The sequence below is a fragment of the Arctopsyche grandis genome, chromosome 8, assembly GCF_051622035.1.
Source record: "Arctopsyche grandis isolate Sample6627 chromosome 8, ASM5162203v2, whole genome shotgun sequence".
Taxonomy (NCBI): domain Eukaryota; kingdom Metazoa; phylum Arthropoda; class Insecta; order Trichoptera; family Hydropsychidae; genus Arctopsyche; species Arctopsyche grandis.
Genome location: NC_135362.1, coordinates 18,584,071 through 18,611,124, shown reverse-complemented (window position 1 = coordinate 18,611,124; position 27,054 = coordinate 18,584,071). Strand labels below are relative to the sequence as shown.

Here is a 27,054-nt window from a genome sequence, read left to right as displayed (position 1 = left end):
ATTATTCACATTAACTTTATACTGGTTCTATTTTTAAATGTGATGTGTCTAACCAAATCGGCTGCTTTTAACTTGTACATAATATCACGGTTCCATAAATAAACCTTAAGTGACACGGTTTCCGAAAGATGAAATTTTATAATAATATTCCTAAATTTAGATTCGCCGGAAATAGTCGATTTCGACGTACCATTTATGGAATTGCAATCAATTTTATATACTAATTTAAATGGAGCGTTGAATTGTAATTAAGTTTTAAAACTGAATTTGAAAAGCTAAAATGTTTTTTTTCTTTAAGCAATAAAATAATAAAAAAATATATGAAATCTCTCGTCGCCTATGCAAATTCAATATCATTTTATAATTTATTTTTTCTTTATATTCGCGTAGCCTCGACTGTCTGTTATCTTTATTCTTAATATATTTTAATGGATTACTAAAATATTATTAGACTTTGACCTCAAATATTAAGTACACGTATAAATTCATACTAGCACAGAACGTCGCAAAAACTGTATAGGTATGTAAATAACCAAAAACGATTTTTCATCGAAGCTCCAAACACATAATAGTGTGTTTAGAGCTTCGCTTTTGAAATTCTAAAAAGAAGATTTTAGGATATATTATATTTACATGATCTACACAGTATATGTATATAATATTATTATAAAACGACAGCTCCTTTTATTTTCGTCGCCTTTAATTAACTTTTGTTTAATTAAGAAAAACCCTAAAGCGGTGGCTTTCAAACTCTCAAACCCGTAAAAACCTTCAAAGAATGCCTATTTTTTAGTTAAAATAAAAAAAATACTACAGTTATACTAATAAAATATGTATCCTAAGCGTGAATCATCTATAAAAATATTACAATAAATGTCTTGTAATATTTGCTATTCATTATGATGATAAACATTTCTTCGATTTAATTATTTGCATTAATCATTTTTTATCCACAAAATAAGTCTTCATCACATTTTATCGATTGATAAGCTATATTTTTATGTAAACAATTTTTTTCTAAATATGTATATATGTACTTAGCCTATTTTTTATATGATAAATGAGACTTTAGATTTACAAAATACGAATCTTAATCCCTTTTTTCCATTTCCATATTTTATATGAAATAGAAAGTTTTGTTCGTGCTCGGACTTCACAGCGAGTTTCGTGGCGTAAAAACAAAAACGAAAATCGATTTATTTAAATGATGAGAGCTGGAAAATTTGAGAATTTCCATCCGAGACATTCACGCAACGATGAATTTCACTAGCTTTAGCCGCGTTCGCTGTATTTTCTAAAAGTACTAAAATTCTAAGAGATGAAAAAGCATTAAAATTTTATTTTCCGGTGATGGCAAGAGTGTATTTTATTACCTTTTAGATAATGGACATACGCCCGCGGCCATATCACTCGATTGCTAAGCAAACTTACCGAAAAGCCATCCGTCGAGGTCTGATGGCGTTTCCATTCCTCCAGGACCAGCCCTTTGTCATCCCTCGAGGGTGGCCTTTTCCACGTACATAACGTCGCTTCCAATGACTGACGGATAAACATTTACGTACGGACGCTAAAACTAATATATTTTCTCGAATCGCACACTTCGATCCATTTTAATATACATATGTGCGTACAAATTTATGTATGTATGTACGTATAATTATGCAGTGTGATTAAAACGTGATGATCGGTCGTACATCCGTAGAAGGATAAACTCTAATTAAATAAACCGGTTGCGAATCCATAAAAATACAATTGATCGAATGAAGACGTCTGCCCTCTGACTGACGAACTTCAATCAACCAACTACATACATACATACATATATGTATGTATGTACATATAATATGTATACATATAATGTAATATGTTAATGACTCATAATTAATAAAAGGTAGAATATTAATTACATGAATGTATATACTTTTATATAATTGTGTCAATTTTGCTTCCAAACTTTTGCAATTATTAAATTCTTTAGATTTAAAATGAGGTTTCTCTGTTATTTTACGATTTATATAACATTTATTACACACAGATGCTGTTATATAAGTCAAAAACAACATTTTACTGAACGGTATAATCATTTCCGTTTTACGACGAACAAATTTGTTCGACCAATATTGACTTTCAATTTTACTTGGCGCAAATCTTCGAACTAATAAACAGATCGTAATTAAATTTATTATAAAACTCTTGCACAACATTGAAAGTGCGAATAATTTCGAGATTTCCACCGTCGAAACTTTCGACCGAAAGTTTATTATCCAACCCTTCGTCTTTTGAAATATTTATTAACTTTTATTTACTCCCACCAATTTGCTGCTCTTTCAAAGTTTCCAACTTCTAATAACTGTATTACCCCACAAAAGGTACAAATTGATTCAAAAACTAAACTATATATGTATGTAATATTTGAAAATTTAATATTAGTAGGTATTGCATAGTATGTTCTTGAAACATGCGGGCGCCCATAACAATATAAACCCCTTTTATACAAAATTACACGACCGCGACCGACCTTATAAAATCAGAGATGTTTTTAGATAGGCTTACCGCTTTACCCCCCGATTGTGCTAAGGAATTAAAGTGCCACTACGCTTTCAACAGATTAACTCTTGCGGAAAATAGGTTAAATTTTCAGACGGTTTTCCTCCCTTCCGAAAGTTAAGCTTTTCTGCGCAATACCCCACGAAACACGTGACATTTTAATTTTTGAGTCAAAAAATTTAATTACATACCTTCCTCGAGATAAGGTCCAGCTTTGGCTATCGGTATATACTGGACCAGGGTGAGTAGAGCGCACAGCAAAATCACTATCCAACCGCCCTTCATGCTGGTTTCTTCGCCGATGTCCGCTTCAATCGAACGATAGCTGCAAACATAATTAAAAATGACTGTTAATTGTAGATATTTCCACCGAGTAATTTTCAACGTGTAGTTTATTTATATGATCAATGCAACAACAGGCGAATTGATACGAGGCGAGGCGAGGCGATACACATTTGAGGCGATATTTTGTAATAAAAGTGGCGCAAGAGTTACAAATAACGGGCGTTTATCATGGTTCCCTATCGGCAGACGGAGTATCTAGAACAATCCTTTCCAAGGTTTGCCTTTGAAAAAATTAAAACAATTTATCTTGTCTGCTACTACACTTATTTTATTTTTAAAACAACTAAAACTTCTACAATTTTTTACCAAAAAAAATTCAACGTCAAGAGCAGAATACGTATTCTATTAGGATAACGAATGATGATCGCATCGACTATACATGGACTGATTTTTTTGAAAGCTTTATTTTACACGGTAGTTTTCGTAGTTAATATATATAATATTCATAGGAAATAATCAGAAAAGTTACCATCACCAGACTATCAGCATGTTACAAGAGGATTGTCAACCTCGGTAAATGTACTCTTTTTCCACCTGTTAATTCCAAATACAGGTTTGATACGAGTATAATATGAAATTAGATAGTTATTTTCCGTCTTATTGATAATAAACCAAATAGATTCTTTGCGTTTTGTAAAATTATTTTGCTGACTATGTAATTAGTATTAGTATGAGTTGTTTTCTTGATAACTACTAATAATTCATCTTTACATTAAACGAATTTGAGCATGGATCAATTGGTTTCATTGGGATTCTGTTAAATGCTGAAAAATATATAATGATACGAGACAACTAAATGATAAGGAATTTAAATATGAAACCATATTCTGTAGACTCTTACTGTAGAAAACATGTAATAATAATAATAAATAGGTACATGTATGTATGTATAGGTACATGTGTGAATTTAAGCATAAAAAAATTCATTATCAAATATAATATTATCACAATGAAAAGAGGGAAGAGCAAGTACGTATATCAATTGATATTTTTGTCACGTAATTTGATAATTATAATATATATTTAACATATTTTATGTATTAGATAAACCCAATAGCAAATATCCTATTGAATTTCATAATTGAAAATTTTCTTTCTTTCCACTCAAAGATATCTAATATCGAGTAATTATTTACTCGAAAACTTATGGTCACTTTCCATTTAATATATAATGTAATTATTTAAATCCCCTATATTTCATTTCAATGTAAATTTTTAATCAATCTTAGAAGTCATTCAATTGAATAGCAAATTTTTCAAATATAAACTATTAAAACTATTTGTAATTTATATTCGTGAAACCATACGATATAATCTTATTTAGCAAATTCTCATGAAAGAAACACTTTTAACGAAATGGAATTATCAAGTCAATCAAAATAATAAAGCCACTCCTTAAAAAATGTTTTTTTTTTATAACTGGAAGTTCACTCTTTGAAATTTCATCGTCGATTACCATATTCATGTCTTATTTTCTATGTAAATTTAATGCTAATCAGGGATCGCAAAACTTTAAACATTACACTCGCATATGCTCGTATTCTGCCACATAAATAACATTTTTTACTATTATTTTGCCTCGAAAAAGAAATACATTAACGAAAATGTGCCCATATACCCATTTTTCTCACGAGCATAAAAGTAATATTGTTCGTGAGATGACGAGAATATAAAAAAAATATTGTTAACGAATAGCTAAAAAGATTTCTTTTTATATAGGTATAAATGCTTACCCGTGCCTAGGCACATATGAAAATGTGTATTTTGGGGAAAAGCGAATCACAGCATATTAATACTGTAGTATTTAATTCGTTGAATAAATATTTTGAAATGTAATATTGTACTATTTTGGCTACAGATTGAAAGATAATATAGCGTTCAATGTTTATGCGTTAATTGAAATATAAATGTAAAGCAAGTTACATAACCCGAATCCTCCTTTTCAGCTTTGAAATTTAAAATTTTCTTGAAAAGTTATTTACAAAATGACAGAAAGATTGTCGAAATATCAAAATTAAATTAAATTTTAATATAATTTCATTCCTATTCAAAAATATTGTAAATGGTATGTTAATGGAGTATCTGTGACATTTTTTATGAAAGGTTCATCGTATGAATAGTGAGTGTATAACATTCAAGCGTACAATATGGACGATTGCATGTACATATATACATATGTACATGTGTACATTCGTACATGTGTATATAAATAGAGAAACGTGTGCATAAAACTCACCTCACAATAAAAGACGCCTCTTATCAACCGGAAACGTGAGCTGGCAAACTTTCTCAGACGTATAAAAAGGTCGATCTTCGAAAAAGCGCCGAAAACGAGCACGAATCAAACGAAAACCTCTAAATAAATGTCAAATAAAAAATTCAAAAAGGAGTTGGGCGCGTTCGTGCGCTTTCAACAATAGAGACTAACCTCCCCCTCCCTTGTATGTGGGTGTATACTTGAATGGGGGTGTTTTATGAGGGGGTTGTTTTCGTGTGCGCGCGTTCTGCTCCGCGTTCGGTGTCGGATGCGAAGCCGGAGTCCGCGTCCCAAGCTTTATACCCCCAAATGGGGGGGTTGATGACGCGCCTGCGCACCCACCTCACAGTTGCATCACGATGGACCACCCACCCAGACCACCCACCACCCCTCAAGACTGCATCTCGAGAATTGCACGTGCTCACGTGCAAAAACGCGCGTCCTTTCTAGCTTTCTAGCTAAGACAATCCGCGGTGCGTTCAACTCTGTACGTTGAAAATACAACGGTTTTCTAGGAATACTGCACGGTAGAGAATGGAAACAAGGAAAAACACCTAACGTCAAAATAGTGTGCACAACTTTATCAACTGATATTGTTAAATAACACTGTGTTTTTCAATATTTCATTTATAATATTTATTTGTTTTAACTGCGTGTTTACATATGTACATATACATAGCTAGCAGTATGGCCCGGTGATTGCGTTTATCTTTTTGCACCGAGAGGTTACCGGTTTCGATCCCGTGCTAATCTTTAATGCTGCTGGTCAGAATTTCATTGTTCAAACGGTTCCTCCATCGTATTGGCAAAAACGTTCCTACCCACTATGTCACCAATATCTGAATTTAATTTATTTACAATATGTAAAAATGTATGTACAAGTTTAAATCCATTGACGTCTCTATGGATTAAAATGAACTATTAATTCACTAATTAATTAATAGTTAATTTTGTGTTCTTTTTCAGCGTTTCAAAATTCAGCGATTTATGTAATAAAAAATGTTGCAATGTTTCTAATTGGCTATAAAGTCGCATTTGGGTTTGCCTATTATTCTTTTCTGGTATATTTATATCTACATATACATATGTAAATAAAAATAAAAACGAAAATATGTACGAAAATATAAATAACCGGAGTAAAAAATGCAAAATTTGAATTTCCCATATTGGAGTAAGTGGAAAACTTGCATCGTATTGAGAGTGTGAAATATGACATTTGGTCTGCTTATATTTCATAAAATTCTCACCTTTTATCAGCAGTTTTATTGTATTTAAAAGAAATATATGTACTCAAGAAAGGTCAACAGCTTTTCAAATCAAAATAGCAACGAAATCATGAAAATTTTCTAAAAAAAAAAATCGCTTTCCCTATATAAATGGCGGTTGGGAGCGTGGAGCGATTGTTATGAGGTTTCTGGCAAAACGGCGAATTTGAATTCTCAATAATCTCTCAAAAGTAATCACAATCAACGAGTAACATAGCTCAGTGGTTAGCGTGTAATGCTTTCAACTGAGTGGTCATGGACTATTTCCCTGGCTTGGTGTTGCTGGTTAGACCGTGAATATACGTATGTGCCTCCAGGTCGATCGTTTCCTCTCAGAATTTGACAATTTTTCTGATATCATTGGAACCGTTTCACCAAATCGGCAATAAACTTTCATGTCTCTCGCAAATTAGAGTTTATAGCATCTTGAATTTACTGACATTATAAATGTGCTATCCATTATGAAAATTTATTTATCGAAATATAAGTATTATCGAATTTTTCCATAGATGTCTCTGATATGATACTGTACAAATATAAGTAACTGTCTATCGATGTTTTTAATTGGCCAGGAGAGCGCATTGGGGCAACCTATTAGGCTTTCCTGGTATATATACAAATATGAATATAAAATAATTAAGCCAATTAAATTAACTATTCTTAAAAAAAACTCACTTTTTCGCCATTTTTGTTTGAAGGGCACGTTTGGGAACGTTTTTTATATCGATGAAACTGTTTATTTAACGTTTCATTCATAAGTTTTTAACTAAGTCCATCGTGAGAAATCCCAAATTCGCATCTTTCGCTCCGGCCCAATGTACACAATACAAATTTACATGTACATTTATTCGTGAGGGTTCATATTAGTGATAGTAACAACGCAAAAAATGTTGCACTTAAAACTATCATTCGCGTAGCAATAATTGAACTACGTGTATTTAATCGTGGGGATAGATATTAGTGACTAAAGTTTTATTTAAATGTGAAAATGTGTTATATCTCGATACAGCGGTAATAAACAATACTGTTAGTAATTTCATGTTATGTTCACATAGAAAATGAACGACAGACGTAAGACGATGAAGTAAATTAATCTTTGTAAGATAACACATATGTACATACATAGCTCTGGTATTTTCCTCAAGGAAAGGCGTACTTACATTCAAAAACAGCGGATGAAAATGCTATGGCCTCCATATGCCTTTTTTGTACAAACAATATTCAGTTTATTTTTAGTTTACAAAAAAATTCAATTATTTTCAATATTCAAATGTTTTATTTTAAAATTTATTCTTTGTACAAAAGTGAATTTTTCACTAGTTTTTAATTTGAATAATAATAAAAAATGTACGTATGTACATGTAGGAAAAATGGCACGTATTCAATTATGTTCTATTTTAAACTAGAAAAAACGTGCATATGCTGCAAAGTGGTAAAACTTTCCTGCGCAATTTAGATTTATGAGCCAACTTTCAGGAATATATCCTTTCGCGAGAAAAAAAAACGTAAATGCAATAGATAAATATAATAAAAACTTAAATACACACAAACATATGAGTCGTTATATTCGAAAGTGGCGTCCAATTTTCAGTTCCAAAAACACTATTTCTAACTTGATTCTCAAATTGACATCACTTCTTTTAATTCGATATGCCCAGATTCTCGAGAAAGCAGAGTAAATGCTTTACAAGCCACCAGTATTTTTAAATATTGTTAAACCGAAAACATTATATTTAATGTTTTGCGAAATATTTCTCGAAATGAAGAAAAGTGGACTTATACTACATAGTTTCAAATATAATATAGTGGCTCATATATGTATATCATAGATGAAGTATAAGCTGAATATATAATATTAATTTCATAATATTGCAATAAATATTTTCAATTTCAGGTTTAATTTAAATTTAGCATTTAACTCTAATTTAACTAGCGATTTCCGAGAGTATTATTTGTTGTAAGTACCACTAACAATCATCAAAACAAAAAAAACAATGCACGACACAATGGACATTGCTACAAAATGCGTACGTTATTTCAATTACGTAACGTTTACAATATTGTACATACTGTAGAATCCTATTCTAAAATATATTAAAGCGGTCAGACAGATATACTATGTATACATATATGTAGTTTATATACTATGAACATTGTACAAAATCAATGATGTTAACTTTGTCTTCCAGGCAAACAATATTTACTCCAAATCTGTACATACATATGTATGTATATATGTACAGTGTTGGACACATATTATTTAGTTAGCAACATTATTTGCATTTCTGAGATTTGGAATTTTTTAGGAAGAGTTCCTAGCTTTCTATTTTAATTTTTATCATTAAGAGGGCTGTAAACCCGAAACCTTAATTTTGTTGCTGTTCCTTTCTTCGATATATATATTGAGTGAATGCGATAATATATATATCAATATATATATTGAGTGAATGCGACAGTTGCGCTTCGACCAGATAATACGTATTTTAAATCGACAAAATCGAGGTTTCGTATTCTCCAATTTTCTCCTCCGAAACTGGACCAATTTTTAAAAAAATTTCATCATCGGTATGAAAAAGATATTTTCTATGCAACTGTACGCGTATTTTTTTTTAAATCGACCGTTAAATAAGCACGCTGGACTTATTTCGTGGGTGTAAAAAAGAGGCGATTTTATAGATGTTTGGCGGCTCCTACCTCCTATAAAAAATAACTAATAAAAAAAATAAAAGCACAGATGCATGCCAATAGTAGATATCCATATCATATTAAAAAATAATTTCTCTAGTGCCATAATTGAGGAAGGAAGAAGTGTAATACGTTTGTATGGACAAGGCACTGGTGTCCAGCCCTCTTAACATACATTTGTATTTAAAACCAACATTATTCTAATTTTATTTTATTGGCTGGTGCCCTCTTAAAGAGGACATAATTCCAAATAAATTAAGACTAATATATTCAATTCTTGTTCGTCTTTCGTTTGTGTAACTACATTTTTAAAAAACATGGCGTTTTAAAAGAAAAATGATGCTGTCAAAAGATTGCAAATAATTTCGCTATATTTCAATGGACTATCTGCAATGCAAAATTGGAGCACAGTAGGGAATGTCACTACTCAAGTGTAACCCCGTTTTTGGACCATTTAAAAATGTATGTGCACTTACTAATAGATTCGATCACTATCATAGACAGTACATGTACATAAAAATTATTGAAACAATTCAGACAATGCTTTTCGCTTGTGTGATCTAGGAAAACTGATTTGATTCTGACTCATTTCAAGAATAAAATTATGCTGGCAAAAAATTTCACCCTTGCAAATTTTATGGTGATGACTGAATATTTAACACAAACTGTGAAACAACGTGTTGCGCAATTTTCAAAGTTGAAATTTCGCATTCTTTTGATCGTTATGGAAAACTCGCCAAGTACAAAACAGCCATTTAAATATCTCTTAAATCTCCTTTTATCTAAACAACTTTTCTTCAAAACCATTTCCCCGTTTCTTAATTCCGAGCAGATGTTATCGTTAAATATTTTCATAAATATTATTATAATATTGATATGAATTTAATTTTAAATTCCATCTCCGTGATATCAATCTATTTCTGATGAATTCGATAAAAAAACATTAACGAACTCAAAACTTTATTAAATAAATTATGAAAATAGAGGGTGAAACTCAGAGCTAGACGATAAAGTTATAAAATTCTTATGAACTAAATATTACTTTAAGATCTTAAATACACATTATCGACGTACTTTTTGCTCGAAGTTAAATACATTTTATGAATTTAATTTTCAAAGTATATTTCAAAAGTATGAAAATATATACATATTTATATATACATATATATATTTCATTTAATTTTATATTACAATGGTGAAACATTAATATATACTTATAATGTATTTATAGGTAAGATGATGACATTCACGATTAATGATACGATGCTTAAGCATAACATCTGTAATAGCACCTCACAAGAACTTTCCCATAGCGTACTAGGCGTCAAAGTACACATCAAAGTTTATTTATAATAAACAACTTTTACGCGGATATAGTCTACTGTTCATCGTGTAGAGTATCGTCTCTTTGAATTAACATATATCCAATTTAAGGTGAAGTTTAAGTGACACTGAAACACGCACCCTTCGTACGTAAGCATGCCCTTATTGGACGAGTTAGTCCTAGAGTGACAATCAAGTGGCTATGACTCGCCTTGAATTACAACACTTCGTTCCGCGCAAACGGTACATTATATTGTCATTCATGACACAAAATGTCTCAGATACTTATGATTTATGAATAATTTTATATCGAAATCAATGGAACACCTTTTCGCCGTGGGAGAAAATGTAATCAAATATTCCGATATTATTATGCTATAGTAAAATTAAAACCATTCAGGTGCGTTGTATTTTGATATTAAACAACCGATAAAGGGCACGCGAAAATATTATTCATTTGTTTTCTTTTTTCAAATTGGTTTGCTGTTGGATAACAAAGTCTACATCTCAAATTTCGTTTGGAATCGAAAATTGAGAATCCGTAAATAGATCAAATATAACTAATTTATATAATAGAGTAAACGGTTTGCTCACTTCTTATTATATTACACTAGTATTGTGTCCGATGAAATATCATCGCATGGGTTATGGAATATTAAGTTATTAAGTAAAAAAAATTAAAAGAAATGCGTCGGTTCTGTGTTCGTTCCGCATCGCGTTCGTATTTTTTTCAAATACCTTTAAAATATAATTAATTTAATGGTTCAAAACCGCGCTAAATCAAAATACCGTTATGTATTTTTTATATGGCGTGACGTAAGCAATTTATAACATGTAACAGACCTGTAATATAGTGATAGACCCCATGAAAATTTAACCCGGTGTATTATGTATTATGTCGAATCAAAACGACTATTATAGTATGGCGAGCGTTATCGCACACAGACACACACAGGCACGCACACAGACATACACACAGACACACACAGACACACACAGACACACACAGACACACACAGACACACACAGACACACACATATACAAACAGGCACGCACACAGACACACACAGACACACACACATACACGCACACAGACACACAGACACACAGAATAGCGCTGTTATATATAATATATGATACTCGTACGTATACATATGATATTACACTATTAGAGCTATTGCACACCAGTAGATAGGTTTTGGGTTAATGTCCCAGCCGAATATGTCTCTGACAAGATCTTGTGGTTATTAAAACATAGATAGACTGTCTACTATTAGAATTTTTTTTTATTTCTCCAGCATAATTGTTGTGATGGATTCAATAAATCGGTATCCTCCCCATCAATTTCTCACAAACTCAAGTTATTAACATCTCGAATTTATTGAATCTTATGAAAATGCTATCGACAATTTTCTTTTACTATTTTTTTGATATCCCTTAATTTACAGAGCCCCATCGTTAACCTTATGTTTTCATATCAACTGTTCCCAGATGTGAAGAAACAGTGATTTGTTATTCTTCTAATAAAAATAAATTTTCTTATATAAACAATATACATATATATATTGTAATTCGTTTATTATTTAAAGAAAGTAAATTCATTACATATGTAGTATATATGCACATACATTGTATATAATGAAATCGAATACTTGTTACTTAATAATTGAGATTAACAACATGTGCTAGAATTCAGGGAAAGACCGATTTTCGCCTTATCCCTTATTTATATCGTATACTTTTAGAAACTTTTCCAATTTCCTTCAAAGAAAAATGCCTCTGGGTTGAATATTATTTTTTTTTTTTTTTTTTTCGCTAAAACAAGAAGTTCTAGATGTCGTAAAGTCACTTCTCGTCACTTGACTGTGTCTACAGTAGATGAGGAGGTGAACTTTTAATGAAAATTTAAATAGTTTCGTAAGAAAATGTCTCGTCTTCCACAACAACATACCTGACGTCACTGGGAACTCTTGCATTTCTAACGAAATTCTCGCTGTAATACATATAATCTAATATATAATTTCGAAAAAGACTTTGTATGTAAGTTTTGGTTCGTAGAATCAGTGACGTTAACGAAAAAAAAATCTATAACGACGATATCGATATCGATTACTTTTTCAGTTTCGGATACGGATTCCTTTTTAGTTTCGGTTCCTTTTTCAGTTCCGATTCAGGATTTTTGTCTCAGTTAGGGATCCCTATTTCTTTTTCAGTTCCGGATCTGGATTCCTTTTTCAGTTCCGGTGCGGATTCCTGCTTTAGTTCCAATTCCCTTATATGTACATATATAGAAAAACATTCGTTTCTGATTGGCTGTCATTATTTTTTTTTTCGATTCAAATAAATATAATAAAAAAAAAAACTAATTAATATTTATTATTGGATTAGCCAAGTTTAAGCGGTTTATATTACAAATACCGAGTGAAGTCAGGTAAAACCACTAGTATAATATATGTATAATATAACCATTCATTGATGATTTTTTTCCTATGAAGTTGTACAAAGAACGTACATACGTACGTATTATACATACGCTCCGTTGTGATAAATTTTCTAGCCGACAGCCACCCACGCAGAAAATGGCTGCCGATGACGGGAAACTCATTTTTTTCGTGGGGCAGTTTCCTTTATAAAATTACTGAAAGTCGTTACGTTTTATACGCGTAACCGAGGCTGCACAATACAGATGTCGGTCATAGATCAAAATTAGACCAAGTCTCGGCAGCCGCAAACGGTAAATCCTCGGCTAATGCAAGTTGATTACTAGTTGAATTGTTTTCTAGCCATACAATACAGAGGTTGGAACCGACGACCTTAAAGGATATAAAGCAATATGTATAGGTTATATATCCCTCAACTGGAAAACTAAGAAAGTTTGTTCTAGACTTACATTACCATATGGTTCATATGAATATTAATGAAAAATTGTAACTGTCATTTAAATTAAACTTAAATCCCCGTTCCGCATTATTTTATCCATAAATCTCCATGTATTTTTTCTAACCAGATGGGTACTGCGAAATACCATTAAGCTCAGCGGAACTACCTCATTACAAATGCGCAATTTTTACTTTATTTTCCATAGATATGAATCTATATTTGCAACCGAATGTGATTACGATTTTATCAATAATTTTATCAAAACAACGAAACAACCCAAAATCGATCAAGGCTTTTGTCACAGTACACTTTGAATTCATAGCTAGACAGGTACTACTTTACCATAGACCGCACTCTATTCATTCAAATTATATATTATTCTGAAAAAATAAATCGACTTGTTGCATATAAAACTTCAGCATGGCGTCTTATTTTCCATTGGCATCAATCTTGTTGACGGGCTTTTCATTTTGGCTCATCCTGGTGACGAGGGTGTCCTGCGAAGACGGCACAACAGCTGCTCCGGAAAATTCTGAATTTGAAGACGAGTCTGGAGATGTCGAGTGCTCCATTTGGTGCTGGATGCAAAAGGCTTTCATATGGATTATATCCAACGTTCTATCTAGATTTTTCTAATAGAACACTACTTAACTTGTCCATCAAATAATAATTATAGTTTTCAAATTAATGTTTTAAAGTAAATGAATATATGTTTTCTATATTTATCATATAATTTTTTATAATGTATAAACCAATAATTTACTGTATTATATTACCTTTCACATACTAAATAAAATGTTATAACTGTGGTGAAATTCTGTAGTGAAAATAATATTTCTTTTTTTATTAGATTTCATTTATTATTTTATTTGAATGCATGTTTTGATACATAAAAGCTGTCAATAACTCGTGACAATGAAACCAATAAATAAACATTTCCAATTTAAAAAGCCAAATCAACTGTAGTGAAGCAAGCGTGTATGCGATCGACAGTTTTTAACATTTAAATCTCCATTTTTTCCATTCTCAAATTTAATCGAAATATTCGAATAAAAGCATCTGTAGGTTCAATACTGAAAGCTTTAGCGAACAAATCCATTTATGCAAATCATTCGAAACATTATTATGTTAATGCTTGTTCGGTGAGACCTGTTTATTTTCATTTTCAATGCGTCCTATGCCCACCAACAAATTTTCATGTTCGGAAAATTATATTATTATATTTGCATAATAACAAATATGGGCGCGCCTGCTCGTATTAAACGAAAACCACTCGCAATACCCAGAAGCGTTTATTAGCTCTATCGAGTCATTTTCTCGTTATTTACACACCTACATCATACTATTTGCCCACGTACATCATTTCAATGAGATGAAGTGCATTAGGGTTGCCCGACGTAATTTTTTTAGTCAAAAAAGCTTTAAATATTCATTCTCTTATTACTCCCTTAATCTTACGTCTTCCATAACTCACATTTACGACATCGTAACTGTCGTGAATAAGCTATATCTTATTCTATTATAATATCGCAATGTACATATGGCTTTATACATTTTAATGAAAATGGTGACATCGCATATGAAACTAATAACTTCGTAATTGAAAAACAAATTGCTTTCAAAGATTTGCTATTTGACATTTCCATTATGAATGAATAAGAACGAGTTACAAAGCAGGACTTGCCCTACATTTCAATGAAATGTATAACGAAACGGTTTATATTTATAAATTTGATAAAGTACAAAGATAAAGTCGTTGAATTCCAACTCTTAAAAATGTCTCTTCAAAAACTTCGCAAAGTACGAATATTTTGAAAATACTCCTGAATTGGATTTAAAATTTTTCGAAATTAAATGTGTCTTTAAAATAAGACAATCCTGTTAAATTTTTGAAATGATAAAGCGATGACAAAAGACATAGTTGAGACAAAGTAGTTCTAATGCAAAATATTTCACACTGAAAAATGATATGAAAGTATTATATACAGGCTTCGTATTGGTATTTGGAACCCTATTACGATCGATCAAGGTTTCTGTTCAATTTGGCGAGATAAGAAGACATGTATAGAGGGATGATGTGCGCACTAACCGTAAACCACCCACAGTGCGAGGACACTCAGCCTCTCCTCTTTCCCACTTTTCCACCCTTGCGATCATAAAACATGTAAAAATATATACATTTGTGAATGAAAGCAGTTGCGTAAAATAAATCCTTTGAAAAAACAAATATATTTTTGGCAATTTTATTTTTTTCAACAATTACCATATTACGTTATTTTTGCATATGTGATTAATCCTCTCATTTAACTTCTATACTATGTATGTAACTATTCTATACTAACTCATATTATTTCTTGAGATCAATAATATCATTCTTAAACATTTTTGAAAGACTTCCCTAACCAATTTCCTAGGAGAATTTTTATTTAAATTGGCACACATACGGAATAAAATATAAAAAAGAAAAAGTACAGTGAGATAAAAAAATATACATATAATATTCCATGTACAGTCAGCACCACATGGTAATATAAAGCAAACAAAAAAGAAAAATTGCAAAAACATATTAAAATAATTAAACAATGAAGGCGAAGTAGCAAATCAACCACAGATTTGCCCTAAAAGTACCGAAAAAGTCAGCAAAAAGGTCAAAAAAAAAACAATCATTAATACTATCCCACATTATGCCTATTTTTAAGTCTGACGACAAATCATGTGATAACTATAGACCAATAAGTATCTTATCCCGTTTTGCTAAAATTTATAAATGTAAATACGGCATATACATACATATGTATGTACGTGCAATTATACTATTAAATTGGTAAAAAGTGTTAATATGAAAAATTGGTATATACATAGAATAGATTTCTACATCTGGTGAATCGGGCATTAACTTTAAAATTAATTTCGTTTAAAACAAGTGTGTCAAGGATACCATTAGCAATCTTGTATAAAAGTAACAAATCCGAAACCCATGAGGGACTCCTGAAGGGATTAGTCTAGGAGCAGATGAAAAATCCTTTATAGTAACTAATTGACTTCTCAAATTAATATACGAAGTTAACCATCTAAGTAAATTGCCATGAATTCCAAATTTAGATAATTTGTGAATTAGCAAAACGTGATTAACTTTATCAAAGGAGTATTCAAAAATTTTAGCAAAACGGGATAAGATACTTATTGGTCTATAGTTATCACATGATTTGTCGTCAGACTTAAAAATAGGCATAATGTGGGCTAGTTTCCATTTGGAGAGGAATACACCAGCATATAAAGAATTGTTAAATATTATAAATAAAGGATCCACAAGTTCCAAATAACAAGCTTTGATAGAGTATGGAGGTATGCCGTCAGGTCTAACTCCTTTATTTACATCTAAATTAAATAGTATATTAGTAATCTCTTTTCTATCAACATATATAATATTATATCTTATCGAGGCAATACGAGCAATAGTCAATGTGAGCGTCCACATATGAAAGGTAACATTCATCACTGCTGTGTACAGATGAGAAATATTTAAAAAACAATTCACACATATCTAAACCAGACGAGGCACAAATATCACTAAATTGTACAGTATTAGGTAAAGCATTATTTTTGTACTTAGTCTTAGTATAGACCAAAAGCATTTGGGGTTCATAAAAATGCGAGATTGTAAAATAAAATGTATCTCCATATTTGGTCAAATTTCTGTAAGGTTAAAAATTTACAAATTACGTGTAATTTAGGATTTTATCAAATAAGCGACGATCTATTCTATAAATATCTACATACATACATACATATGAATAATCAATGTAACGCATCGCATTACAACTTCGCTGACAGTGATTTTTGTTGCTATTTCATAACCGATCAAATGCATGCATTAATTTTTCATTAAAATTGCGGCAATGAATAGAATGTCATAGATTTTTTTGAATAAGAATTAATATAATATTAATTTTTAAATTTTCTAAATATTACTGCCTTCCTATTTTACGGACTAGATGTAAAAGAAATACCAGCTGGTGGACAATACAAACATTAATAAACAATACAAACAGTAATTCAAAATGCATAAACTGCCATCGAAGAACACCGCAACTCGATATTTTGAATCTTCTAAGATACATACATATCGCTTTTACTTATTTATTCGCATAGAAACATTAAAAAATTGAGAATCGGGTTGGGTATTAAATTCCAAATGAGTAAATTAAATTAAATTCTACCGAGTTATAGGACGATCGACTGTTTAAGTTCGAACGAAACATTTTTTAATTTTAACACCTGAAAATATTCACACGAACCCGCTAAAATTGCTTTGCGACCACCAGTTTATAAAATATTGACATAGAAGATTAATCCCACGGATGAATGATGAATGGTGACCATCGCCCATTCTAATATTCCATTTTGTATGCGAGATATTGTAATATATATGCTGTCGAAATAGATTTTCACCGAATATCATCAATATTTATAATATGAATACATGTTAACGATGAATATACTATAATGAAAATATATGACGAGGAATATATATCGATGAAACATCATATCACATTTTTACGGCACACTAGTTATCAATGGAAAATTGTCAGTGGGTGACAATTTAACGGAATCCTTTTGTCGAATTTCCCGGGATTTTCCCTCGTCCCCATTTACGTCTGCGGTACGAGTCGACTTTGCAAATTTGATAAAAGCCTTGAGGGATGGAATGTTCGTGGTAAATTTCACACCTCAAAAATTAAATAGCAGACGTACGAAGGACCATTTCCTAAAGTTCATTGTCGCCTTTGACTCTGAAAACCTGCGGCAGTATGCTTTATGACTCAATTTGACTTGATTTATCAAGCGTAGAACGTAAATATGTATGTACATGTACATACATACATACATATGTTTTCGTTTTATAGCTGTGTACAGGAAACACAATTTAATAACATAATAAAACTGTTTAATAACTCCAACAGAGTTAACGGGAGACAAATGAGAAAAACTTATCCCTTAGTAATTCGCGTGAAAATACCACGCACATGTGGGTTTAATTAAAATTAATTTAAAGTTTATATTGAACATAAATTCTATAACTATGATTATCAAAAATACATACTATGTATATTGAAATCATTAAACTTTTACATCACTTAAATTTTTTCATTAGACTGGACGTTTCTAATCATAATTAAAATATATGTACATATACATGTATGTAAGTATGTATGTATACTCGATTGTAATGAATCCATAATTGATCAAAGAGTAAAAAAAAATCGATGTATTCATTTCCAAAACGAGTATAAGAAAAGCGTTTCAATGTATTCAAAGACATTTAATTCGTTTTATTAATTTGAAAATTAAAAATCGATGGTATATGCACGTATATATTTTTATCGAGTTATAAACTAGAAGATTTGAGATGGAACATTAAACAGATAAAAATATCCTAAGCCAACATTCTTCCTTCCATTAACAATACCCGTTGTGAATCCTTTCTTCTTTGTGTCATTGCGGAAACCATTTTTATGAGAAAAACTTAATGTATAAAAATATCATAAAGGATTTCCTACTTTCTTCGGCGTTGAAATTCCTATATATAAAAGTTTTCACTTAAAACACGCATCAGTATTCTATCCTATACTGTTTAATGGTCCATAGGATAATTATTATTTTAATTTTAACCTTCAGTCATACAACAAGCACAATTATATGTAAAATCCATCAAAGCTGTACGATTTATTTTTTGAATAACAAGTTACAATTGGTTTTTAAATATGCTTAGGCACTACTAGGCTAATGATGCTCCAATAGATGCAATTATAATTCAATTCATTCTACCATATATAAACTGCGAGTTTCTGATGTTACTTCAGTGTTTTCGAATACTGCATTTAGTATACACATACATATATCTCTTACTTACTTTGATATAAAATGTTCAGTACGAAAGTGTTGCTTTCACTGAATCTCGTGCTACTTTTGAGCATGCAGCAAAGCGAAGCCATGTCCGGTGAAATGGCTGAAATGTTAATAAAACATCAAAAGGAGTTCCTTTCGAATGCTACCGAGTGCAAGATGAAAGTCGGCGCAACAGACGAAGACGTACTCATCTTCATGTCCAGGAAAAAATTACCTGATACCAAAACGGGAGATTGTTTCATCGCGTGCATGATGGAGAAGATGGACCTGATCCAGAATGGCAAATACTTAGAAGATGCAACTCAGATGATGGCCCACAAGATTCTCGGACCAGGAGACATGGTCGCTGAACTCATCGGAGACGTTTCCAAAGCTTGTGCCAAGACAATCACTGCCGATGACGATAGTTGCAAGGCGGCCAAAAAGATAGCAGAATGTAGCATGCTACACGTTAAAAAATTCAAAGAAGTCACTAAAAAAATGTAAACCCGTCTATATATCCCATCCCCTTGGAAAAATTCTAGAATGTTTAAAATAAATTATTTTTGCTTGTATTTTCTCAATATACAATATATAAGGTCAAAATACAAAGATAATAAATGCTAACGATTATTTTATTTTCATTTTCATTTATTTCACTCACTTATTTATGCGCTTCAATTGTTTTGATTTATTAAAATCCAATTCTATTATTAGGCTCATTCGTCAGACTTTTTCGTCCGAAATACGATAATTTTAATGAGAGCAGACTTGTATATTATGTGAAACATGTATGTGAATTTATTCATTAGATTTGTATATTTAAATTATCAGATGGCAGCACTACTAATATACGAGGGCGTAGTCACAAGATTATTACGAAGCGAGATTCTGTTTCGAAAGTTTTGCCCTTTGTATAAATTATAAATTAAAACCCAAGAAATTATAATTCAAAATCTTTCTCATGCACTCAAGAAAAGTTTTAATTGCAAATCTATTGTGACGTGGTTTTTTTCCCGTTGATCTTGCCGTGTTGTCTTCGGTGCCAATTAAAACTTTTATTGGATAAACAAATTCGAAGATTGCTTTCCTCAAATGCGATACGATATAGTTTCAAAGAAACTCATCTACGCAACAATATTATTTTAATTATTTTGGTTTGTTTTGTTTTGAAAATTAGGAAATTCGTATTTGTTAAATTTAAATTTGGCAATTTTAAAAATTGAAATTAATTTCTAAAACGCCTTGTTTCATATTTTTTAAACCCACATTATGTACTTTTGTGTAATATTTAATTATTTTCAATGAATTGAAGAAAACGAGTGAAATTGTGATTTATCTTTTGCCTGAAGGCTGAACATAATTGAGTGGATGAGATTTATTTTTAAATTTTCATTATAAAACGAGTGGCTCTGTTAACTTGAAATAAAAACAAATCACTTTTTATCATATTTAATTGTAGCTATAGAATATTATGATTACATAGCACATTCAATGTGCTTTTCTCATCATTAATCAACGTATTGTACATTTGCATTTTGTTTCAATAATAAACGTAACAAATTGGAGCTTTCTACTAAACATACATACATAAATCTTCAACATTTTTTCATATACTAATTTTTGGTTAGACTTTAAATATACATTTGTATTTATTTTATATTATAATATAACGCTTATGCACACAGCCATTACAATAAAAATTAATTGGAACAGTACAGTCTTTTGCATAGGAAAAATTAAATAATAAATAATAATTTTGCTATAAATAATATAAATTACACAACTTTGTCATGCTTGTATGTATTTTTTTTTAATATGTTGTATTTAATTATTACTATTTCACAACCTTTCGTCATAAACAACTCCGCCTGGAAGCATGTAGGTATAATACTATGAATATTTGTATGTATATATAATATGTATATGTATGTATGTACATATGTACATATGTATATATAGTTTTTGGACACATTTTTTCAAATGTATGTACATGTATTCTTTTTTTAAAACATTATGTATGTATTTAAATAACGTATCTCATTTTTTATGCCTATATTAAGCAGCATTTAGTTTTTTTTTTATTTCAACTGTAAAAACTATGTTGAACTATCAAATGAAATAAAATATCAAGTTTAATAAATCGCTGCTAAAATCTTGTTTGTCCTAATTTAATTCATTTTAAATTTTGGTGAGAGTTTGTAAGTTGTTAAATTGAGCATATATATATATATATATATATATATATATATATATTATTTATGAATTTCGTACACAAAAAATCAATTTACCAATAATAAAAAAAATGAGAATAAGAAACAAGTATCAGAGGGAGAAAACACATCTGGCCAGAATACATCAAAGTATGTGCAATTCGACGATTTTATTTATAATGTAATTTAAATTCATGATTTTTATAAATAAATTATTAAATTTCAATTTATTAGTGGATTTACTTCAATTAAATTGGAGACTCTAGTTAACGCAAACCGTAAAACTATTAATTTAAAAAAATAATAATCAGTTGATTTTTTACGACTCCGACTCTGACTCCGAATCTAATTCCACTTGAAATGCTCCGACTCCGAATCCACAGCCCTGATTTTTCCACAATTTAAAATTTTACTTTTTGTATATATCATTTTACCTCTCAAATTCGGAATTTGATACTTATTAAACTAGTAGTTATACTGAACCTTATATCTAATGGACATTTATAAATAGTTGAATTTGCATTTGAAAAAATGTGTTTATACTATAGTACATTCATTTTCAATAAAGGAATAGTTTTATTATCGTTTCCGTAGTCGTTTATAGAGTCGAGAATTGTTTGGTTCGTTTCGGAGAAACTGCTTCGGTTAATGAATAAATATGTTTCATTTCCGTTTATTTCGGAAATCTCCTCTAATCATTCCAATCGGCATTTCGGATTTGCTGGATACTTTTCTGCCAAATTTTTCACGATCATATCGTACTGCTTCGTGTTGACCAACTCGTGCCTGTACCTCCATGACCTTTTCTTCGATTTGGCTTTGATTCCTGGTGCATGGCACAAAAATGCTCCATTGACCACAACAAAATCGTAAGACTTCAAACACATCTCCAACATCTATAATTATTACAATATAAGTCATTAATGAATTTGAAACATGTAAAATTTAAAATTATACAAACATCGAATTCACCTGCGTCATTTTATCCTGTCGTCCTTCCCAAGATAGTGTTTCACTGTACCAAGGTGTGTGTTTTGTTGCTATGTAAATTGGTTCCCATCTGTGATAGGGATATTGCCTCTTTGTTATAGCAAATGGCTGAAAATTAAATTTGAATAATAAATGACTTAAATTTGAATTAAATTTTAATAATAAAGATTTACAATATTCAATGAGATTAAACCAACCTTGATGACTTTTCCAGGATCTTCTTTTATCCAATTCTGGAGATCGGGTATCTTTTGACAATGACTACAAACCCATCTATGAAAGTACACAGCTTTGCCGTCTGCATATAATTGCTGTAAACTATAACACATATTGCATAATTAGCAATATCATCAATAAACGGAATTTATTATATTTTGTACATTTGTTTATTACCTTGATTTGTTGCGCGGAATTTCTTCTCCAGCTTCCACCTCAAATACTGGTATGACGAATGCCAGCCTCCATTTAGGTATCATCCCATAGTGACCGTTTACTTTTTGTCTTTTCACCATCAAAGTGAATCTTGTAGCTAAACCTTCACTCGGAACCATTTCTACATCGGACACTAAATTGTACTGAGTCGAAGAAGCATTTCTAGCAACATTTCTTCCTACATTCACCGGGTATATGAGACCATATCTAGACCTATAAGTTTTAGTTTTACTCATATCGGGCATTGTGCAATCTTGGAACCAAAGTCGCAATTCCTTTTTATTCTTCTTCATTTGTAAACTTATCTTTTCCTCTAATGAAAGTTTGGTAGCATTTTTCGTTGTATCATTATTCTGCTTCCCATCAACGATGTCCACAGTTTTAGTCGTTGTAATATTAATCCCCTTTTCGAGACTCGTTGTTGTATTTTGAATTGGCATGTTATTAGTATGCTTGTGTGATTTTTTATAGAAATATTTCATTGTTTCGGCTATTTTTTGCTCATCTTTCTTCAAAAATCTCGGCCGATCTTGCAAAGGAAAAACTAAATGGACTGAAACCTTCGACATGCCATCGTAGCATCTGCATAATTGTGTAAACAGCCTCATAGTGAGATCTAAATCATAATCTGGAACGAACGCAGCAACACTTATAGGACCATCCCAGAATCTAGCAATTTCCACCACGTGGTATAAAAACTCGGGTGTAACATGAGTGGCATATGTGACATGATCAAGAGCATAGGATGAATCAAACATTGTTCTCTCGATCGCATCGTATATGACCCTGTAAGGACTCTTCTTTCCCAACTGAGGAGTCCCAGTCACTCTAACTTGACTCCAATCTATTTTTTTCGGCAGGCCATACTTGAAGTTACAGTATGATATGTTACCAGATGGATATCTCCCTCGCATAAAGTATCCTGGCAAATCTTTGGGATTTTTTACAGTGCCTAAAACTGACACATCGCTCAACATATATTCGCCACTATTGTCCGATTTGCGTCTGTAATATCTGTAGTGCATTATTCGCAATAAGGATATAGAACACATCAAGATTCCAAACAGTAATACAAGCCTCCTCATCTTGCATGACTTTACAAGGAATCTTATGAAGAAACATGCCTCACTGTCTTTTACAGTCATTTTTACGACTTTTGATTATTATTTATATAGTATCTTCGAATTTAAGCCCATGGTACTAGCGGGCATTGACCTATAAAGATAAATAAATGTTTAATATTTGTCCTCGCGTCAAGTTTAGTGACGGATTGAAGTCCTAAGCGGTCTCTGAACATAATCTGGGTTCAAATCCCCGTAAAGTGCGATATATCACGAATCTCCCTAACCTGGTGCTGGTAAAAGTTGATTCAATTTAAATATTGAATCTATTTGGGTAAATGAATCGTGACAAGAATTAAGCTTTGCGTAAATGGTCGTCGAAAAGGTCACATGTTAATCCGCCCACAAAACCAATATAAAACGTACACGGTGTAAAATGTATAAAAAGCCACCCACGCTAGTATGGTTTATTTTTCTTTTAAAAAATAACTTCATTAAGTGTTCGAATTGTTTAATAAATATATGTACAAGCAAAACAAACTCAACAAAAAATGAAAAAGTCTAATTTAACTAATTAGTTCAATCAAATTATTAAACAAAATATATAAAGTTCATCTAGTATAATACATATATAAATATTTTTGATCGATTTTTAATATTTTTATAATAACCTACATTATCTAAAACAGTATCGCGACCTTTTTATAAATATTTCAATGTTAAATCATATTTTATACTATTTTGAATTTAAATTCAATATTAGAAATAATCTAATGGTTGTGTGTGTATTTAAATTAATCTAAACATAATAAATTTATAATTGGATGGAACGCAATATCCATAGATTACCTCATATTACTCAAAGTACAAATACACGAGCTCAAAAATTATAAAAGCATCATTACTAAATATTTCAAAATACACAAAAACAAAAGATGATTTAATATTCATATAAAATGCCATATATACACACATTCATACATACATTCGTACCCATTATTTTAATTAAATGAATTGTTTTCATTCGAAAATATATCAAAACATTGAAATTTTGTAATAATATTGAAGAAAACGTACATACATACATATGTACATATGACATACATATTTTGATATTAAATTTCGTCTTATTTTTAACATACCCACGAATGAACCAACAAGCGACAATAAATGTGAGATAATACTGTAGTAAACATGAAACTTAACCTCAAAAGTGCGCGATCAATCGCCCAGTGACATTTCAACGTGGAAAACGAGGCATTTTCACTGCAGAAACGATTTTCACATTTCGCGTACGTTGCTTACACGCCCAGACAACGATTTTATGGCATTTTAACGGTACACACAAATTTCTAATACACGAAAAACGAGAAGGAAACAACCGTATTACCGGTTGGCCAAAAATAATTATTTTCCGCGGTCCGACCCATTTGTTGACGACGATGCCATCTACTTGCGCGCTTGGAGAAACAGCAAAAAATCAATATCAACATTCGAAGATTATATTTTCAGAAATTTCCCGACCAATTTTAGGATATTTTTCTCGTGGAAATAAATTATAAAATATATCCAGTATTATTACGTGTTTATATTTCAATATGAAAGTTTCATTTTATTCCAAATACACACAGAGAATGATATGAACTGCAAATTAGGCTTTACGAAAATCGTCATTTTTAATTAAATTGTTTAATTTAATCCAACCTCAGATAAACCAAAGTATTAAAATGCCTACAGTATAATCGGTTTAACGCATATCCATAAGTAAAATAGTAAATTATTATCTCAAACATCAATTTGTAAACTAATTGACGAGTACTAAGCTGGATTAGATTTTAACTCCTATTTAATGATATAAGGGTGGATTATGCGCCGTGGATTAAATTTCTAAGCGTATACAATTTCATAAGCATATTTACATATGCTTGCATTTAATGTAATGAAAATGTATTGTGTTCCTGAATAATTATAAAAATATTACGTGTACATGTTTAAAATGATATATCGCACTTTTTTAACAATATTCTACATACATATATTTTAAAGTTTGTATTCAAGCGTATCTAAACGATACTTTGGATTTATTGTACTTATGTATATCATTCCGTATAATTATGCATAATCATACTTTATTATTTTGATAACACAGGAAGCCGTTCCAGTGAATAAACAAGTGAAATATGGGTCTCGAAATTTCTCGCGATTGCGATCTCGCGTTTGTATCCAATTTGGAAAAATCATTATGATTTGGAAATAATTACTTTCATGATAAAAGTTTTGCAATTCGGAGCCTAACGGCTTACTTGATTTTTCCACTTTAACGAAGGAAAATCAAAAAGTACTCCGCAAGTTTTACACTCTTATCATTAAAACTTAAAAATGTGTTTTCTATTTTTAAATTGGACCTAAAAATAAAATCTCATTAATAAACTTCGAAGGTTCGTTACAAAATTTTACTTCATTTTTTTTAATATAAATTTTAATTCAGTTGATATAAAAAAAATATTTCATCATTAAGTACGAATATATAAAATTTCATAAACCTATGTACATATGTATGTACATGCATATTTTTTATAATAAAACTTTAAAAAGTAAACAATTTCAGTTATAGAGACATCTTTTTGAATTGTACCAAATTACCAATATGTAGATAAAACAGTTTTCTTCTTCTCTAATATATATACACACATGTATGTGTACATACATACATTTGTGTACATAAATATGCATACATACGTATGTATGCTTACATACGTATGTATGCTTACATACGTATGTATGTACATATATTGTTTATTCAACGAGTCAAATTGACTGAATTTGGAAATAAACTTCAATATTATTATTAAATATTAAAATAATGAATATAATTATTTTCATATAACTTTAAAAAAAAAATCTCAAACATATTGTGAATATTTTAACATTTTTATTTCATCAAGAAAACTCCAACTTCTTGACTCTATGAAATTGTATTTTATCATCACTTCTCCCCATAAAACAAAACTTCATATATTGATATTTCGTTCTCATTGTATAAATTACAATGGGAACTATGTAAACATTAAACAAATTAAACCCTATTTAAATATGTATGATAAATTTCATCGAGATTCGTTTTAATTAATGGGCTTATATTTATAAAGTGTCATAGATTGAATGC

The 27,054-nt window shown here is 30.7% G+C and overlaps 3 protein-coding genes across 3 annotated transcripts in view; 1 reads left to right on the top strand and 2 right to left on the bottom strand.

Annotated features, from left to right (window-relative positions):
- Window positions 1-2,832, bottom strand: part of LOC143915868 (xibalbin-1-like) — a 32,382-nt gene extending 29,550 nt beyond the window's left edge. Inside the window, exon 1 of the mRNA XM_077436689.1 lies at window positions 2,739-2,832. Coding sequence (XP_077292815.1) covers window positions 2,739-2,832 — 94 coding nt within the window. The remainder of the gene's footprint in view (window positions 1-2,738) is intronic.
- Window positions 2,833-19,279: 16,447 nt separating this feature from the next.
- LOC143915867 (uncharacterized) lies at window positions 19,280-19,699 on the top strand. Its single transcript, XM_077436688.1, has one exon. The coding sequence runs from the start codon at window positions 19,280-19,282 to the stop codon at window positions 19,697-19,699; it is 420 nt and encodes a 139-aa protein (XP_077292814.1).
- A 1,858-nt stretch (window positions 19,700-21,557) lies between these two features.
- Window positions 21,558-25,329, bottom strand: LOC143916155 (beta-1,4-glucuronyltransferase 1-like). Its single transcript, XM_077437088.1, has 5 exons — window positions 25,095-25,329; window positions 22,789-24,042; window positions 22,593-22,713; window positions 22,378-22,503; window positions 21,558-22,301 (listed from the first exon to the last, which is right to left on the bottom strand). Exons 2-5 carry the CDS (start codon window positions 23,970-23,972, stop codon window positions 22,101-22,103), a joined length of 1,632 nt encoding a protein of 543 aa, XP_077293214.1. The 5' UTR covers window positions 23,973-24,042; window positions 25,095-25,329; the 3' UTR covers window positions 21,558-22,100.
- Between the last annotated feature and the right edge of the window lie 1,725 nt (window positions 25,330-27,054).

Bases quoted from the DNA above. Each gene is read 5' to 3' on its own strand.
- LOC143916155 (XM_077437088.1), bottom strand. From the start codon at position 23,972: ATGACTGTAAAAGACAGTGAGGCATGTTTCTTCATAAGATTCCTTGTA. The intron at 22,714-22,788 runs GTAATAAACAAA...TATGTGTTATAG, and splicing joins ATTCCGCGCAACAAATCAAG to TTTACAGCAATTATATGCAG. The intron at 22,302-22,377 runs GTGAATTCGATG...TAATAATTATAG, and splicing joins GACAGGATAAAATGACGCAG to ATGTTGGAGATGTGTTTGAA.
- LOC143915867 (XM_077436688.1), top strand. From the start codon at position 19,280: ATGCAGCAAAGCGAAGCCATGTCCGGTGAAATGGCTGAAATGTTAATA.